The 19,934-nt window shown below is 48.1% G+C and overlaps 1 protein-coding gene across 4 annotated transcripts; it reads right to left on the bottom strand.

Moving 5' to 3' along the window:
* Positions 1–1,117: 1,117 nt before the first annotated feature.
* On the bottom strand, positions 1,118–17,205 carry DNASE1 (deoxyribonuclease 1). Of its 4 annotated transcripts, none has more exons than XM_083474809.1 (9): positions 14,986–15,087; positions 13,300–13,456; positions 11,912–12,000; positions 11,479–11,562; positions 10,141–10,256; positions 7,791–7,903; positions 4,550–4,704; positions 2,715–2,811; positions 1,118–1,541 (listed from the first exon to the last, which is right to left on the bottom strand). In XM_083474809.1, coding segments are annotated over exons 1-9 (888 nt in total). In that variant the 5' UTR covers positions 14,988–15,087; the 3' UTR covers positions 1,118–1,466. The 4 variants fall into 4 exon arrangements, with proteins under 4 accessions (XP_083330935.1, XP_083330936.1, XP_083330937.1 ...); XM_083474810.1 differs by lacking the exon at positions 14,986–15,087 and adding an exon at positions 14,709–14,728; XM_083474811.1 differs by lacking the exons at positions 13,300–13,456; positions 14,986–15,087 and adding an exon at positions 17,056–17,205.
* Between the last annotated feature and the right edge of the window lie 2,729 nt (positions 17,206–19,934).

Raw genomic sequence — 19,934 nt, 5'->3', positions numbered from 1 at the left:
CACACACAGAGAGAGAGAGAGAGAGAGAGAGAGATTCATTTCAGTTCCCTTGTTTCTACATTAAAAAAATATGTCTGCAATAATTTCTTTCCTTTTGGCCCTCCTACATATTGCCTCCCACCCCCAGCCACTGGATTTCCTGAGGCTGTGAGCCCCAAGGGGACAGAGACATTAAAAGCTGCTCTGAGTCCAGGCTGCAGAACCGGATTTGAAATCAAATAAGCAAGCAGGCAGCCTCCTTCTGCCCCCTAGTGCTCACCCTGAAGAATGCAGGGAGACACGACAAGGACGCAAGTCGGTGCCCGGCTGCTGCTTCTCGCTTGAAATCGTTCATGGGATGCTTGTGTTTTACGATGGAGCAGCGTTGAAACATTTGATTGCTAGTCATTTGGAATTCTGTCTCGATTTAGAGGATTCACGGGGAAACTCCGGCATAGAACTGCTCAGTTAGATCTAGATCAGGCATAGGCAAACTCTGGCCCTCCAGATGTTTGGGACTACAATTCCCATCATCCCTAGCTAACAGGACCAGTGGTAAGGGATGGTGGGAATTGTAGTCCCAAACATCTGGAGGGCAGGAGTTTGCCTATGCCTGATCTAGAAGTTCATTTATATCTCCTGCGTCCTGAATCGAGACGACTTGGGAATCAAGGGGGGGGGGAGAGGAGGAAAGGGCTGTTTCCCCGGAGAGCTTCCTGGGGTGCCTGGCTGGTAACAGGGCATTGGATCTGAAGGACCTTTGGGTGCTAGTAGGATTTCATCTGGCTGTGCAAGTTTGGGCAGCCCTGTCCTCCACTCACTGAAACTTTTGAGTAGCCTTCAAGGGCAGTTTCTGATTAGATCCCAGAATGTACCACTTTTCCTTACGATGTCCCTGTTTTCATTGGAGAAATGTTGGAGAGCATGGAGTTGTCCATCCCTGAGCCATCTGAAGGCAACCCTGTATAAGGAAGGCTTTTTAAAAATATCTTTTATGTTTTATTATGTTTCTATATATGTTGGAAGCTACCCAGAATGGCTGGGGCAACCCACGAAGGTGGGTTGTTTACTACAGTATTAGGAAATATCCCGGGGAGGGCGGGATACAAATAAAAATTTATTATTATTATTATTATTATTATTATTATTTATTATTATCTCACTGAGTTTCCATTTGTCAGATCCATCAGCCCTTGCATAATCCATGATATTTGGCAATTTGGCAGTTCGTCTTTAGCATCATCATTCACAGCAGCTGGGAAAACATTTGGGTGGAATTAATCCTCTTCTGTTTTGAAGAGTGCTTGGATTTCAGGTGCCACAGAAAGGACCGCTTGGAGCCTGGCGTCCTGGTCGTCCAAAGGCCAGAGGGACCTGGGGGCTTATCCCAAAACTAAAGCGTGGTCTTTGAATCTGCCCATTTTCTACCCCTGCAGCCGGAGGGCAGAGCTCTGCAGCCCCCCTGGGGGTCTGCATTGGGGGTGACACTACATGGGGGTGGAGGAAATGCCGAGAGATTTCAGTGTCACTTCCACAGGGAAATGGTCACTAACAGCCAAGGCCTGGAAAAGAAAGGAAGAAACAGCAAAATTAGGAGGAACAGGAGGCTGTCTTGGGGGGGGGGCACGCAGAATCAGAGAGTTGGAAGGAACCCCAGCGGTCATCTAGTCCAACCCGCTGCGACACAGGAGTCTCAGTCAAAGCATTCCTGAGAGAGGGCAATCTAACCTCTGCTTAAAAACCTCCAAGGAAGGAGAGTTCACCACCGTCCAAGGGAGTCCGTTCCACTGCTGAACGGCTCTTACTATCAGAAAGTTTCTCCTGATGTTGAGTCAGAATCTCCTTTCTGGTAACTGGAAGCCATGGGTTCAAGTCCTGCCCTCCAGAGCAGGAGAAAACAAGCTTGCTCCATCCTCCACGTGACAGCCCTTGAGTTATTTGAACTCAGCCTCCTCTTTTCCAGGCTAAATGTGGCTGCCAGGTCAGTTCTCTGTCTCTTCTGCTCCAGGCTAAACATCCCCCAACTCCCTGAATATTCCCTGTTGTTTGGGGTGAATTTGTTTCTTCTAATGCACACACACCTCTCGACTGCCCTGTTTCAAATGCGACATCCCTAGAAGAGCAGAAGCCAAACCCGGCTTCTGGTTGGATCCTGGAATGTCCTGTTCTTTTGGTCCAGCACTCTGCTGCAAGTCCTTGTGCCAGAGCACAGGGCCAGCAACACTCCTTTTTTTCTGGCTGGCACTCTGGCGTGTGTCAGTCGAGTTGTGCCCAAGCACTGGAAGGAAAGCCGCTCATTTTGGGGGTCTCATGACGGTGGAAAAGACTCCCTTGCGAGGTGGGGGGGCGCTCTCCCTCACTGGAGGTTTTCAAGCGGAAGCTGGATGGTCATCTGTCATGGCTGGTTTAGCTGAGATTCCTGCACTGGAGTGGGTTAGAGCAGGCTACCTCAACCTTGGGCCTCCAGATGTTTTGAGACTACAGTTCCCATCATTCCTGGCCACTGGTCCTGCTAGCTAGGGATCATGGGAGTTGTAGGCCAAAAACATCTGGAGGCCCAAGGTTGAGGAAGCCTGGGTTAGAGTACAGAATCCTTGGGGGTCTCTTCCAACTCGAAGATTAAATGATTCTAAGACCAGAGCTCCCCATGCCCAGCCTGGTCGGCAGTCACCATCCATCCCTCCCACCCCACCCCACCCCGGGAAACCTGTGAGACTTTTGAAACAGCTGCTCACGTCCTTCTGTTGCAGGCTGAAGGTCCGCTGGAAGTTGTTGACTTTGGCTGAGCCAGGCAGGATGCCACTTCCAAGTCTGGGGCCAACCACCACAATCCTGCAAGGCACCCCAAGGGCACAGTTACATTTGGGAACCTGCTCCACAGGATGCGAAGGCAGCCCCCACCCCCACCCCACCCTTAAAGGTAAAGGGACCCCTGACCATTAGATCCAGTCACAGATGACTCTGGGGTTGCGGCGCTCATCTCGCTTTATTGACCAAGGGAGCTTCCGGGTCATGTGGCCAGCAGAACTAAGCCGCTTCTGGCAAACCAGAGCAGCGCACGGAAACACCGTTTACCTTCCCGCCGGAGTGGTACCTATTTATCTACTTGCACTTTGACATGCTTTCGAACTGCTAGGTTGGCAGGAGCAGGGACCGAGCAACGGGAGCTCACCCCGTCGCGGGGATTCGAACCACCGACCTTCTGATCGGCAAGTCCTAGGCTCTGTGGCTTAACCCACAGCACCATCCATGTCTGACTTTAAAATGGGTCTGAGCCATCAAGGCTGCCTATCTCCCTCATTAATAATATCTAGATACCGCTTCATAGACAAAAATCCCTAAGCGGTTCATAGAAAACACAGTCAAATAACCTTTGAAAAGCAAAAAACGAAATGTATAGACAAAACTGAAGACCAAATTACAAACAACAATAACACAGGGAAGCCATCAATAAAGGTAAAGGTAAAGGTACCCCTGCCCGTACGGGCCAGTCTTGCCAGACTCTAGGGTTGTGCGCTCATCTCACTCTATAGGCCGGGAGCCAGCGCTGTCCGCAGACACTTCCGGGTCACGTGGCCAACGTGACAAGCTGCATCTGGCGAGCCAGCGCAGCACACGGAACGCCGTTTACCTTCCCGCTGGTAAGCAGTCCCTATTTATCTACTTGCACCTGAAGGTGCTTTCGAACTGCTAGGTTGGCAGGCGCTGGGACCGAGCAACGGGAGCGCACCCCGCTGCGGGGATTCGAACCTCCGACCTTTCAATCAGCAAGTCCTAGGCGCTGAGGCTTTAACCCACAGCGCCACCCGCGTCCCTGCCATCAATAAAACTTTCAGTTAAAAAGGTAAAGGACCCCTGACAGTTAAGTCCAGTCGCGGATGACTCTGGGGTTGCGGCGCTCATCTCGCTTTACTGGCCGAGGGAGCCGACATTTGTCCACAGACAGTTCTTCTGGGTCATGTGGCCAGCATGACTAAGCTGCTTCTGGCGAACCAGAGCAGCGCACGGAAACGCCGTTTACCTTCCCGCCGGAGCAGTACCTATTTATCTACTTGCACTGACGTGCTTTCGAACTGCTAGGTTGGCAGGAGCTGGGACCGAGCAACGGGAGCTCACCCCGTCGCGGGGATTTGAACCGCCGACCTTCCGATCGGCAAGCCCAAGAGGCTCAGTGGTTTAGACCACAATGCCACCTGCGTTAACTTTTAGTTAAATATCAGCAAATAATAAAAAAGAACAATGGGATGAATCTGATTGTTGTCAGTGTCCTCCTGTCTCGAGAGACAATGGAGTATGCCTCCGGGGGTGAAGTCAGTAGAGTATGAGACAGTTAATCTCAGGGTTGTGGGTTCAAATTGGGAAAAAGATTCCTGCATTGCAGGGGGTTGGAACAGATGACCCTGGTGGTCCCTTCCATCTCTATGATTCTATGAGAATCACAGTGCCTGCTGTGGCTGCAGAGACCAGTAACTCAATACTGCTGCATTGTTTTTGCAGTCCCAAAGTGGCTCTGGGGGGCGGGGGGGGGGAGAGAGAAAGAGCCTCCGGGACCTGGCCTCCTGCCACTCACCTGTCATAGGCACAGTGAGTGCTGGTCACCGTGGTGTCTGCTGTATCTGGGATGAGCCACTGGAAGGCGCTGTTGGTGCGCAGGCGGATATGGGGCCAGTCCTCAGGCCAGACGTAGGAGCAGCCAGCATTGAAGTCTCCCAGGAACAGCATGTCCTGCCAGGAGGAAGAAACAAGCTCAGGAGGCGGTTATGGACCCCAGGAAAGACACTGCTCAGAGCTGAAGCTGACCCTTGGGCAAATACACACACGCATGCCCAATATGAACTGGCCCAGACCCTGCAATCATCATCTGAGGCCCGTCTCTATGCGCCCCTCTCTACAAAAGGTCTGGAGGGTTGGCAACGTAAGAGCAGGCCTTCTCTGTGGTGGCTCCTTGTTGGTGCAATGCTCTCCCCAGGGTATTATACACCAGTAAGGTTATATCATCTTACAAAATCTGGAAGTAAGAATTGCTGGAGGAAATGTGGAGTGATGGGAACGTACAGTCATATGTGCTGGGATTGTCCGTTAGTTAATGAATTTTGGAAACAGATTGGTATAGAAATATTGGGAATTGTGGGAAGGAACGTGGAAATAACTAAATTCATGGTTCTTATTACCCTGAGTAGTACCGAGTTAAAAACAAAAGAGGAATGCAAATGGGTAAAGTTGATGGTAATTGCAGCCAGGCAGGTTATAGCGAGTAACTGGAAAAATGCACAAGAGTTAGGGGTGAACCAATGGAGGAAAAAACTGAATAATATTATAATTTTAGAATACCTAACTGTGAAGATACATAGAATGAAAGGGTTTAAGGTCAGTGAGAAAGAGGAGGATTGGTTTGAGAAGATATTGAATTATTTGAGTAGGTTTGAACAATTTGGGGCAATTAAAATGTTAAAAGCTAAATAAATCTTGTGGAAGGAGGAGTGTTAAGGTATATAGAAGTGTACATATGGTTGATTTGAATATGTTATTATTGAATATGATTGAATATGTATATTATTGAATATGTATATTATTGAATATTGTATACCCAATGTATCAGCCGCCTGGTGGGTTTCACTGTTTGTGTTTTGGTGGTTGGTAAAAAATAAAATTTAATTTTTTTTTTTTTTAAAAAAATACTGTACTCTCCCCAGGGAGGCTTGCCTGAAATGTCTTTAGGCACCAGGCAAAAACATTCCTCTACTCCCAGGCCTTTGGCTAATTTTAAACCATTTACGGTGGACAGTTCATTACTCTTATGTGTTTGTGTGCTGCCAACACAAAAAAAAAAAAATATTATTATTACACACACATATCCATGTCCGTCTGTCATGGATGCCTTAGTTGAGATTTCTGCATTGCAGGCATTTGGACTACATGACGCTCAGGGATCCTTCCATCTGTACAGCTATATGATTCTATTATTTCTTGATACACTCATACACATAATTAATTGCCTGCCACCACAATCTCTGAGTGGTGCGAGATCCCAGGGGTTCGAGGTGCTCTCCCAGGGCCCATGGGAATGAGGCACAGTGCAGCCTGTGGTTTCTTTATGATATATGGCTTATTTACATATAAAAACCACACCTGAGCCTACAACGGAGGGGTTCGCAGCATTAACATCTCAAGAGGGTCTTGTTTCTCCCATAGCCACCCACAGACATCAGCCGCCGGGCTCTGACCCTCTCTCCAGCCTGCCGCCTTTACCAGACTGCAACCTTTTTCCTCCAGGTCACATCCCAGCCAATTCTAAAACTCTAAACCCCAGCTTTTGTCGTTTTCACTAACTATCTACGTAATTGCTGGAGGAAGGGGCCCACCCATCTGCCCACTTACTGTCTGGGACAGAGCCTTCCTTTTCCTCTCCCAGGCTTACGTTTTAACATTTCCCTTGATTAAATTCTAACTCCTACTGGACTGAGGAATTTAGGGGAGTCTGGTACCATGGGAGCCAACTCCTAGGGGCCGAGGTACCTTTGACACCCCCCCAATACAATATTTGAGGGGGCCAAGTGGGGACAAAGTTGGTTGTTGTTTTTGTAAGCAGCCAAAAAATGTCATGATTTATTAATAACTGGAGAAACTTTATAATTAGAACACAACCCAAACTGTACATTTTACAATCACATTCTCTTTGTAAACAGTTAAAAGCCACTGGCGAATTTTGCATCTCCAGACACAACAGCTAGAATTGAGGCAATGAATTGAGAGCATCTTTCAGGGCAGTTAAAAAAAATGGTTCCTTTTTTTAAATCCTTGTTTAGGCTTTCATCCTCAAACTAAACAAGCTTCAGGCGGGAGGGGGCAAAGTTGATGGGCATTGCCATTCAAATGGTGTGCGTGCGCCATGTCATGTGATCATTTATGTGGGGCAGGGCTTACCTGCCCCCCCCCAATATTTTATTCAAGTTGGCACCCCTGTCTGCTACCCACAAAATCGTATACCGCATTTTCCGCTCCATAACACGCACCTAATTTTTAGAGCTCTCCTCCCAAGGAGGCTGTGATTCAGAATATATTTTTTTCTTGTTTCCCTCCTCTAAAGACTAGGTGCGTCTTATGGTCAGGTGCATCTTATGGAGCAAAAAATGAGGTATGCGGTTTTGTGGACCACCTCCCACCCTCAGGACATTGGTGGCTCCTTAAAGATGAGCAAATCATCTCCGTCCCTTTCACCCAAACTCCTCAGGCAACGCCTGCAATTTCTCCTTTTCACTGCTGCCTCTCCTTTGCCCTCTCCCTTGACTCTCCACTTGCGGCAACCTACCTCCTCTCCCTTGGCCCCGCTTCTTGGCCCCGCTTCTCGGTCCCCCTCCTCTCCATCCTCTCCCTCTCCTCTCTCGGCAGCTGCCTCTTCTCGCCATCCTCCAGCCAACATCCCCGGAGCCATCAGGGGAAAGGGGAGGCCGTTGGCAAAGCCCCTCTCAAAGAGAGCAGCCCGGGAGTGCCAGGCAGTGTCGCATAGCCTGCCTGCCGCTCCCAAACCTTCCCGGGGCTTCAGGGGGAAGGGGAGGCTGCCAGCAACCCGGGAGGGCGGGGCAACGGCATGCGCTGCACTCGGGCGATTTGGCTCCAGGGACCACACATTCGCTCCATAAGACGCACAGACATTTCCCCTTACTTTTTAGGAGGAAAAAAGTGCGTCTTATGGAGCGAAAAATACGGTACATATAAGTGGGACTGGGGTCTAATCTCCACAATGCCCCCGATATTTCTCAAGCAACCACCGGTGGCAAGCAAAAGTCACCACTTTGAGGGGGTGCACTTACATCTGTCCCCCACTTATCTCTCACATCCAGGAAGACGTCGTAGAGGGCGTCTATCTCGGCCACTGCTTCTTCGGGAGCGGCATGCAGAGGCACCAGGATGAGTTCCCCCACCTCTGAGGGAGAAGTCGCAGTTAAGAACATCCAAAGAGCATCGGCTGGGTCAGACCCACGCCCCCCCCCCTCCAGCATCCCCTTCACCCAGAGGCCAACCACACACACACACACACACACACACACACGGAAACTAGCAAGCAGGATTCAAGCACCAAAACCCTGTCCCATGGTTTCCAGCAATCGGGATTCATAAGCATTGCTGCCTCCGGCTGGGGACACAGAGTATGGCTTCTCTCCCACCCCCCATGCCTTCCCCTCCCTTCCCCTGGCTGTGCCAGACCTCTTGCCCCTGCTATAAGAAACTTTAAGGTCTTAGATGTATAATAAATGTTCATAAATGTACACTGCAAACATGTACATAGATCAGCACAGGAAGACCGACCTGAAACCATTTTGACTCCCAAACTGACCAAATGTTTTCTCTGGAAGGAGGGAGGGGGTCAGGGAGCCTTCCCATTGTCTCAGGAATTGGGAAATCACCATCTCAAAGGGTGACAGACTACCAGGAAAGGCAATCAGATAAGGCATTATCAGATAACCTGGCAGACAGGAAAAACATCAACATTCAAATTTCTGTTGTAGACCACCTTTTCTGTGATGTAGGTATGATGTTTGTGGGGGTGGTCTTGGGTTACATCCCTTCTGGGATGTATGTATGATGTTTCTGGGGGTGGTCTTGATCAACAGGGTGGCAATTTTAAAAGTCTATATAGAAGCTTGCACACCATAGTTCTGGGTTCCTCCTCCCTCCTGCATGGGGTGAGTGAGGACCCTGTTGCAACAGATTAATAAAGATCAGGCTAATGAGCTGCTTTGCTTCTCAATATTCTCTGCTTGGCCTCTGTTATTTTCTCCTACCAATAGGGAACTCTATATGGGCTCTATGTGGGCTCTTGGATACCCCATAAGGGGAAAAGGGCAGATTTTTATTGTTTACAACACCCCAAAGCCACGATCCGAGTGTGGGATGTAATCCACTGAGAGCAGTCAAATGCAACATTCCTTGTTTTCCTAGAGTGGACATGCAAGGGGATGTTTGGTCCAGCCAGTCAAAACTTCCTGTTCCACCTGGCCTGAAGCATCCTTCCTTGCATGTGACTAGTGAGTGGGCATGACCTTTCCAGACCTGGGAAAAGGCCAAGGCATGCTGCCACTCTCTCTCTTTTCCATCTTCTTTTCGTCCTGCAAACTTCCTGGAATGAACTGCTGGCTGCCAGCCAAGCAGTCCCCCAGGTCATCTCCATTATGGGATAAACCTGTTTATATACGTTTGTAACTTTAAGCCTTAATCCTGCCTGCAGGGATCACACTGCGCTCTGCTGATCGCGAGCAAACTTTCTTCTTATTGCTTCTTTATTGCTTTTGGACAAGCCATAAAATTATTAGCAGGGGGGGAAAATTATTAGCAGGAATTTTTTTTTATAATGAATGATTTTAGAGTATTGTGGTTGTACTGTTGTACTGTTTTATTGTTGTTAGCCGCCCTGAGCCTGGCTTCGGCTGGGGAGGGCGGGATATAAATAAAATTTATTATTATTATTATTAAAATTAAAGCATTCAAAAAACCAAGAGCACCGATAAACTAAAAACACATTAGCATGCTGGATATCTTGGCAGACTTGCCAAGAACATAAAGTCCCGACCAGAGAAGAATGGTAGATCAAGTTGATGGATTATGCCGAAATGGCAAAAATGATCAGAACAATCAAAAATCAGGAAGACCAAAATTTTAACAAAGACTGGGGAAATTTTATAATTTATCTTAAAAACCATTGTAAACAGTTAAAATTGTTAGTAGGATTGGAATAACACTTGTAGTTTAATGGTGAATTTTTGATATAATGGAGATGTGAAAGATTTGGATTATTATAAAAGATGAGGAGAGAATGATTAATAATAGGACCCACAAAAGGAAGGAGGGAAGTCCGGGAGATTCTATGGAATCTTGTCTATATGTTGTACGTTGGATATGTGATTGTAAAACTGTAATTTACAAAACCAAATAAATAATTTTTTAAAAAACAAAAAAAGTTTTCAGCAGGTGCTGAAAAGAGTGCAGCAAAGCCGCCTGCCTGATATCAAGAAGCAAGGAGTTCCAAAGGGTAGATTCCACCTCACTGAAAGACTGATTTCTTGCAGATGCGGAACGAGCGCTATGTGGCAGGGCCAGTTTCTCCTCTCCCTGGGCTGCCCTGTCGGCTGCATCAGCTGAGAGGGGGAGGTGGGGGCTGCTTACGTGTCTGAGGTGCCGCAAATTTCACAATGAAGGGCTCCCGACTGAAGGTGTCATTCCCGCAGGGCTCACAGCCGTCGTCATAATAGTAGCTGTCCAGGAGAATGACGTTGTCCTCCCTGTGTGGAGAGAAGGAGGAGGAGAGAGGCAGGGTCTTGCTTGGGTCCCTTGCAAGTGATGGGTCAGAGTCTCTGGCCACCAAAGGGAGACGGTGACAGTTTGCAGCAAAGTCTGGGAGAGGCACCCTGGGCATCTCCACGTCCTGGGAGACTTCTGCCACCTTAAGGGCGAACAAATACACCATGGCACAAGAGTTCACGCATTACAGCAGCTAACGAGGGTGGGAAGTGAAACATCTCAATGGTGGGCTGGGAAGTCATTTTCAAATTTGTGTTAAATTAGAATTAAAGTGATGTTGAATTTGTTTAAAAAACTGAAAAGCAATAAAAATTAATGGGCAAAAAAAGAGAGATTTCACAGATTATAGTCCACTGCACCAGAGTCCTAGTTATCCCGGGTTCCTGGTACACACACACTTGGGGCTGGAGGTGGGGGTTATTATTATTATTAATTTATTCCCTCCCTTCACCCTAAGGTCCCAGGGTGCGTTACAACATTACAAGGCAACATCACACCAAAATGTTAGAAAACAGTTTAAAACTTTATGTTGCAGCCTTTTAAGTTCCTTTGCTCCCAGATGGGTACCAGCCAGTTGCAAAGTGTTTTGGGAGGCAAACACAAAATATGTAATTACAGTGCAATACACCTTATGCGGGGATTCCGTTCCATGGGTTCCGCATATATGCAAAAGTGTGCATATTCAAACCCTTGGAAGCATCCTCATGTGAGTTCGCTGTGGCTTCTGGAGGCAGCACGTGAGAGTTTCTCACCCCACCCTCGCCAAGTGAGGCAGAGAGCTCAAAAGTTATTCTTCCACAGGGAAAGCCCAGTACGGAAATAACTTTTGAGCTCTCTTCCTTGCTTGCATTTAACGTGTGGGATTTAAACCAGACGGCCTTCAACCGTATATGGTTGAAAACGTGTGAGTTAGATGCACATTAATAGCCATCGTGCTTTGTAACTGCCTGTATTTTCCTGCACTGCCTTCCCTTATATTTACAGTTCCTCACCACCAGCAACGTAAAGCTATCTACCTGCCACTCAGGACCCCACGTCCTGCATCTGACGCCATAACACTTTTGTTCTTGTTGTTAAGGTGCCACACAGAACTCTTTTGCTGCTAGAGAGTAACACAGTTGCTGCTGCCCCTCTGGAAATCTGCCCTCCAGTGATGCTGCCTCCCCCCCCCCTTACATCCTGGGCTCTGCTTGAGGTTCTCACCTGTAAACAAAGAGGTATTGCTCCTTGTAGCTGTTGCGACCCAAAGGCTTGCTGACCACATAGCTGTATGGATACAGTGATGCCCTAAAAGGGAAGATTAGCAATGAAATATATTCAATTTGCCTGACTCTGGGCAAATACAGGAAGAACGGAGAAAGTGGGTTGGTAATCTGCGGTCTTGCCTCTTGCTTCAAGAGCTGCCATCTCACTTATCCCAACAGCTGCTGCAATATTCCCCTTTTTGGGTGTGCGGTTGCTGGGGCAAAATTCCAAGGATTTTTCTCTTCCCAGAGAAAAAGGGACTTTGCCAGGACTTGTCATCCTTACCACCCTCCCAGTCTCCCCCACTCCAGGAGTGCTTTGATCGAATAAGTTTTGATTGCACCTAAAAGCCACCCAATCTCCAGATACCCTTTTTCAAAAAAAACCTCACTGGTTCAGTTGGTTCATCAGCTTTTGCACTGCGCTCAGGTCGGCATCTCGGACCTCCTGGATGAGGGTGATGTCATACAAGGACAAAATCTGTAAGGAGACAGAGCAGAGAGAATTTCACCAGCTTCAGGACTCAGGCTTGGATGAATGTGAGGAGCTGGATGTGGAAAAAGGGAAGGTGAGCAGTGAGGAAAGGTGGGGATGTTCTGGTATGTTGTAGGTTTGTGGTGGGTCAGTCTAGATGATGCCCTGAGTCCCTTATAGTTCTGTACCCAGTGAGGTTAAAAGCTGACAAGAGGAGTTTGCTGAACTAGTTAGACTGGTTGCTTTGTAAGACAGTGGCCTTACCACCCCAAAAAGAGTGCAAGAGCTACCACTAAGTGATGGTGCCCTCCAGGAGGCTTCCCCCTCTCTCACCTAGCTGGTATATAGATGGTAAAAGGTAAAAGGTGAAGGACCCCTGGACGGTTAAGTCCAGTCAAAGGTGACTATGGGGTTGTGGCGCTCATCTTGCTTTCAGGCCTAGGGAGCCGGCGTTTGTCCACAGACAGCTTTCCGGGTCATGTGGCCAGCATGATTAAACCACTTCTGTTGCAAAGGGACACAGTGACGGAAACCAGAGCGCACAGAAACGCCATTTATCTTCTCACCACAGCAGTACCTATTTATCTACTTGCACTAGTGTGCTTTCAAACTGCTAACTTGGCAGGAGCTGGGACTGAGCAATGGGAGCTCACTCCATCTCGGAGATTCGAACTGCTGACCTTCCGATCAGCAAGCCCAAGAGGCTCAGTGGTTTAGACCACAGTGCCACCCACGCCCCTTTTAGGCTGAGGAAGCTGGCGTTTGTCAACAGACAGCTTTCTGGGTCATAGATAGAGCAACAATAGCCAGTGATGTGTGAGCAGAAAGCAGGCTGGAAGCTTGAGACACACAGACCCGTTTGCTCTGTGCTGGATCCAAAGCTGTGATTAATGGAGAAGCAAGATCTGTTGGGGTGTTAATGCTGCAATCCCCTATGCTCAGGTTGCATAAATGTGTAAATAAAACCATACAGTATGTCCTAAAGACACCACCGTCTCCGCTGGCTTTCGTTCCAAGGAAAGGGAACTCTGAATAAGTGCCTGGAGCCCCTGGATTCTTTCATTGCCAAGAGATTGGGGTGGCAAGTGACAGATATATTCTGTGAACATAGAAAATGAGATCGTTGGGGACCATAAACCCCAGCCTGATTGCTAACAGTGAGTGCGGAAAGTTTCCAAGGGTCCATGGAGCATGTCTGCACAATGTTAAGCTGTAAAGATTGCTTTGTTGGAGGAGCCCAGCCTAAAGCAATTGAACAAGAACCCCTGGAATAAGTGTCTCCCCTTGGAGGTCAGATGGACTCACACTGACGATGAAGTCTGTGACGGTCTGATTGGACAGCTTGCTGTCTCCAAAGGTTCTGATGTTGAAAGCACCGACCCTCAAGCAGAGGGTGGGCTGCAGGAGGTGGGCTGCCATGCTAAGGAAGACCAGCAGAGGCAGTGATGTCATGGTCCTTCTCCTGCGCAGAGAGAGATGCAGTCCTGCTGGTTAGAACCCTTGGTAGGAGGAGGAGAAGTAGACCTCCCTTCCTTCAACTCCTGCCTTCTGCCAGAACTTTGCTGTGCCTCAAAATTCTAAATTAATTCTGGAACCGGAGTGTATGCGGTTAGCCACAGCTGCCAGTGCCTTCACAGTTCACGGAGGTCTTCCCTCTCCCCCAACACCCCATATTCCTGATATTCTGCACGCCCTACAAAAAAAGAAATCTGGGTGCGATTGTACATTCTGGTGCCACCTTAGGTCTTTCACTGTGGAGCCTTCACAACTCCAGAGCAGGTGCTCTTGCGCATCAGCAGAACGCAAACGGAATCTCGATATACCTGCCCATACATTTGCACCTCAGTTGCTTCTGCAGTGCTTTGCTAAATCGCATGCTGTGTGTGCACTGAGGAAAGGAAAAGGCAGAGATGAACAGCTGGTGCCAAACTGCACAGCCTGAGCACTCAATAATGAAAAACTGGGGAGGTGGGGAATTAAATGGAGGGCTCCCGCTGTGTTGGCACCAGTTTGGGAATGAGACAGACTGATGAAGATGATGGACTATGCCAAAATGGCAAAATTGACCGGGAGAATCAGAGACCAGGACGAGAAGAAGATTAGGAGAAAATGGGGGGAGGGGTGTATAGTTCATTTAAAAGAACATTGTAAATAGTTAAAAACTTTGGCAGCATTAGAGTAATACTTGTAAAAGACAAAATATAACGGAAAAGTTAATAATAGATACAATAAATTGGAAGAAAAGGGATAAGTTGAATAAAAAGGGATGGACAAGGGAAACCAGAAAGGGGAAGGGAGGAGTCAAGGGATTCTGAGAATCCTAAATGTAAAGGTAATTGATATGTTTAAATTGAAATTTGTTATGTAAAATTTAATTTAAAAAAAAATGTTTATTTTTAAAAGGGAATAAGACTGACTGGGGAATTGGGAATGCCAAAATCCAGGGAGAAAGGCAGGTGATAAATTTGAATGCATCCTTCCTTACACACACACAAACCCAGGTATCTGTCAGAGGAAAACAGTTCTGCTAGCTTGGAGTGAGGCACAGAAACAAAGACAATAAACAGCGTGAGCCATTTTCATGAGGATCACAGGCAGGTCATCCAACCCCCCAACCCCCAAGTATGTCTGAAACACTAAGCTTAGAAATAGATATACCCTCCCTAGATCCTAGAATGAACACGTTCACATTGCACTGTGCCACTAATCTGTACCTGTTTCTTTATCACAGAGCATCTGTGGAAATGGAAGGGAAACTGCCAAAATCCAATAGAAGCAGAAACCGCAAGGTCCGGTTTCTGTGCCAACTGGCCCCCAAAGGCCGGCGAAAGAGCTTCAAGAGGCAGGAGAGTTGCTACAAATTCTGTCCCCACCAAAACTTTAGAGAGGAAACTGGGCAGGTGCAAAAGGAGGGAGCCCTCTCTGTGCCCTATCCCTCCGACCGGACCCTGCTCTCAGCCACCCAGACCCCTCCAAGCTGGAAGCTCTTACATGTTTCCTGAAGCTTGTGGCCCCACTTCCAACCTGCTAGAGCTGCCTTGGGTCTCTGCACTCTTCCTCCAGGCACACGTCAGCGAAGGTCACCTTTTCCTGGTGAAAGACATTATTGTTTATTGGGTGGAGGCGGGGGAAGGCTTCGGCTAATTCCTCTTTCTCCCTTTGGGTCCCTTGTGTTTTCCAGGGCACCAGAGCCACTCCTGGGCCAGGGCCATAAATTGTGAGGTGGGTGGGGGGACTCGTGTTCAGAACCTCTCCTCTTTCCTTCCTTCTTTGTCCCCTCCTAATAAAGGGGTCATAAACCCCTGTGTCAGACAGAATAGGGAGAGGCAGACGTGGTTGCGATACAGGAAGGCAGGAAGGTCAAGACGATGCCCAAAAAATCAAGGGCTTTGCTTGCAAGCCCTGAGCCTTTTGTGCTGGACCCCACATCTTCTGCCCCCAATTTTCTTGTCACCTTACAACACACACACACACACACACCTTGTACTTTTCTCACAGGGCAGGTGGGCTATGAAGCGCTGTGCCAGTGAGCTACCCCACCCAGCCGCCCACTGACTTAATTTTCTCAGAAAACTAAATTTGCACAAACTGTAAGCAGGTGTGCGCCGTATACCCAGAGCTTTTCCCCCAAAGGACTTAGCAATGTCCCTGATGCTGGGAATGGCCGGCTTTCATCCACAGCCATGGTGTGTCCTTCTGTTGCTGTATATCATCTGCATCAAGGAAGTCTTGCCCTCAGAGAAAACTGAAATCTACGTGGATGACAGATTGCATTGGGTCTCTTTACCTTCGCCGTTCCCGATCATTTGGAGATGGTCCATGCACCCCCACTTTCTTAAAACTCTTCACAGCCGTGACCTTGCCAGCTGTTTACTTAGTATTATATTTGTACAGGTGTATGGGAGGCATATGGCCACTTTCCGAGGAGGAAAAGTAGTAGCTGGGTACGGTGTGGGGCTCTTATTGTTGTTGTTTCTCAAAATCGCTCCTCTTGAAGCAGATAAGAGTCACAATGGAAGTTTCCACAAACATAGCCAGCATTCCGTCTGGCTGCAGAAAGATCACCCAGCTGATACTGGACTCCAAGAATAGCCCAAATAAATTGGTTTGCACTTCAAAAACTAACATTCAAGTAGACCTGCACAAAGGTGAACAGCCCTGGAAGGGTGTGTTCAGGGAAATAAAAGCAATAATGGGGCAAAATGTGATCAAATGTTCAAAGTTGGCATTACTTAACCTTTATTCGGGAGATAATACTGTTATGAATTTGGGAGTGCCAGACTCCTCTAATCCCTGGATCTAGCAAGTTTTAAAATCTAATTAAAGCTAATAAAGCCAGGGAACCAGGCTGAGGGCCTTCTTGGTAGTGATGCCCACACTGTGGAATGCCCTCCCATCAGATATCAAGGTGATGAGTAACTATACAGTCGTACCTTGGTTGTCGAATGCCTTGGTACTCATACATTTCAGCTCCCGAACCATCGAAACCCAGAAGTGAGTGTTCTGGTTTTTTAACATTCTTTTGGAATCTGAACATCCGATGTGGCTTCCGCTATTGTTTCCGGTGTGCCTGCACAATTGGGAGCCAGTCGGAAGCTGCACCTTGGTTTCTGAACGTTTCAGAAGTTGAACGAACTTCTGGAACACATTCTGTTCGAAAACCAAGGTACGACTGTATAACCTTGGAAGACATCTGAAGGCAGCCCTGTATAAGGAAGCTTTTTCAGGGTTAATGTTTTATATATGTTGGAAGCCCGGTCAAGAGTGGCTGGGACAACCCAGTCAGATGGGCAGGGTACAAACAAACAAACAAACAAACAAATATTATTTCTTCTTCCTGCGTTGGAGTGATTGCCTGGGTGATGGGCCATTAGGAGAACAAAGGATCAAGGGGGATCGGTGCGAGACTGCAAATGGGTGGCCCCCTCCCCCAACAGATAAAGTCAGGGTTCAATATCAGTTCAAGCTTCAGGGTGCCCCAGATGAAGGTCCGCCACCGGACAGGTCTGTGCTTGAAGCCCAGCTGCACAGCTGTATCAAACGCAGCAAAGTGACCCTTACCAGTGTGGAGCTTGAGCAAGCAGCAGGATTCTCATGCCACGCATTGTAATGTGCAAGCGGGCTAAATACACAGGCTTTGCCATGCTGTATGCAGAGCTCGAGTCCCTCCAACGTGGCCTGCTGCATCCAGGGCCCAGGGGCTGCCAACTTGGCACCCTCCAGAGGCCGTTGGGTTTTTTGACTACCTGCCATTCTGTGCAGCTTCACACAGAGTCAATTACGGTAAGCGTTGGCCAAAAGCTAAGATGACTGAGCAGAGAGGAGTTATTCTGCCTGGAGATATGAGACCTTGGATACAGCTCTACCATTGTGGTTGAGGTCTCACACAGGCATGATGACTTATGACCTTACTGAATGGAGTGTATGTTGGTCAGTGTGGTGTTGTACTGTGGAGAGTGTATTAACTTATGGTCTGTGTCAGTGGCATAGCGTGGGGGGTGCGGGGGGGGCCCGGCCGCACCGGGCGCAACATCTGGGGGTTAGGGGGTGCAAATCCACGGGTTAGGGGGCGCAAATTACTTGCCTTGTCCCGGGTGCTGACAACCCACGCTACGCCACTGGTCTGTGTGTGTGGTTTGGGAGCTGCACGGTCAGGGAAAAAACAATGCTGTCCAGGGTTGTAAAGACTGCGGAGAGAATAACTGGGTGCACTCTTCCCACCTTGGATCAAATCTATGCTGCCAGGTGCCGTAAGAAAGCTGCAGAGATAGCGCAGGATAGTGCGCACCCCGGAAATGATCTCTTTCAGCTTCTGCCTTCTGGAAGAAGGTACAGGGCTATAAAGACCAGGATTAGCCACCTGAGAAACAGTTTCTACCCAAATGCAATTCTGGTTTTCAATGCAGTATAAGGAGTCTCTATAGTATATTGTATTTTAAAATGGGGTTTCAGAGTTTTTAGGGGATTTTGAATGTCTTATGAAGATTTTTCAATTTCATTGTTCTGTATGGGACAATGACAATAAAGATATCGTATCGTACTGAGAGTTACTTGGAGTTTGTTAAGAGAGAGCTAGTTAAGATCCTTTTCTGTTCTTGTATATAGTAACTTGAGGAAGTCTGCTGTAAATAATAAACACCTCTAAGTAACCAAGTTACTGGTAGCAGCGTTTTGTTCCTACTTCGTCCATCCTGCCTGCAACTGATTGCTTTCTGGAACTCTGCGTATGCTCTGCTAAGGTCCCGCAACAGGTCAAAGTTGGTGAAACACCAATAGCTCGAGTCCCTTCTGTTTGCAAGGAGCACAGAGCTGCCCCAGAAGTACGCCTGGGTTTGCATCTGATCCATCCACCCCTGGTGCATCCAGGGCCCAGGGGCTGCCAACCTGGCACCCTTCAGAGGCCGTTGGGACTCCCATCAGCCCAAGGTGGCAAGGCCAACAGTCAGGGATGAAGAGAGTTGTGGTTCAGCAACAGCTGGAGAGCACCGCATTGGCCACCTCTGTGACCTAGGACCCGTGCAGAAGGCTTCTTCCCAGGCCCAGCTCTTTATTTACATCCCTTTATCACCAAGGATTTATTCTGGCCTTGAAAGGCACCTGGGCGGCTTTTGAGCTGGCGCTGCAAAGCAGGAAGGGTGGCCCTGAGCGTGTCTCTGTGCCCCTGCAGGCAGCCCAGGCCTGTTATTTTGGCAAGGCTGAAAGCCCAAACAGCCACAAAAGGATCCTTTGACGGACTGTACCCCCTTGAGTCAGATCTGCGTCCCCCTCATTCCTACTGCCCTGGTCAGTGCTATCCTCTCTCCTCAGTCTTGTGTCCTCCAACATCAGGGTTCAAACAAGGTACCAATGATCTCCACTGGATTATTATTTTTGGCTTCCATTTGAGAGGCAACAGAGTGTGCCTCAAACTGCTGCATTAGCAGCACCAGTGATTTCTCGGGGGTGCAGACCTGGACAGCATGTTCAGAGGTCCTGGGCTGCCCAGATGACAAGACACACACCTCCAGCCTCACTGATGTGGTCCAAAGGAAAGCAGAGCAAGACCCTTGGCACCTCCTGGGCTGCAAGAGTTGATGGAAGGAGGCGTACAAGGCACCATCCAACTGTCTTAGGGACCCTGGATTTGTGAGAGACTTACTCCTTAGTCTTTCCTCCCTTTTTATCACACTGGATTATTTTACCAACGTGATAATAAGAGAGAGAGCAAATAAAAAGTAAAGACGATTATGTTAGTCCATATGAAGAAGGGGGGAAATATTCCAAAATCCACAATTGGGCAACTCGGTTGTCACAAAATCCCAACCCAAATGCCACAAAAGAGTGACAAACTTTCAGGTTATCTCGATCTCCTCAGCAGGGCAAAATGTTACAGCTCCTACCTTAAGTAATATCTGGCCTGGAGAAAAACCCTTGCCATTATTTTGAGATATCGTGGGTTGGTCCAAATAAAGGGGCAGTACCGTATTGCCCAATTGTGGATTTATGGAGCAAAAACAAAGAGGCACGAAACTTTTAGGGGCCAGACAGAAGATAAAGCTCTCTGAGCCTGCTCACCCAAAGCTCATTTTGCAAGACACTGAATGGGTGACGCAAAGACTACAAATGAGTGTTGCCTTTCTGGAGAATATAAAACAGTGCTGAAACAGATGGGAGGTGAACAGGGAGGCTTAACATAAAATAATTAAACCAACAAATGAGAGATGTGGTGAAGAGAACCCTGGCCCTACATAAAAGCAACTTGTATAAGGTTACCAGACATCCCTGTTTCCCGGGGACAGTTCCTGGATTTACAAATCAGTCCCCATACAAAATCCATTGAAGTTGAAAAGTGTCCCCAGATTCATTGAAAAAAATCTGGTAACCTTAAACTTGTAGGTTCTGCTCTGGGATGGGGAACGGCCTTCCTTTGCTTAACCCCCACACACCTCATTCATCCTGCA

Source organism: Podarcis liolepis (genome assembly GCF_965112155.1).
Source record: "Podarcis liolepis genome assembly, chromosome: 14".
NCBI classification, from domain to species: Eukaryota; Metazoa; Chordata; class Lepidosauria; order Squamata; family Lacertidae; genus Podarcis; species Podarcis liolepis.
Note: the sequence above shows the minus strand (reverse complement) of the source record. Positions and strands in the feature narration are given on the sequence as shown.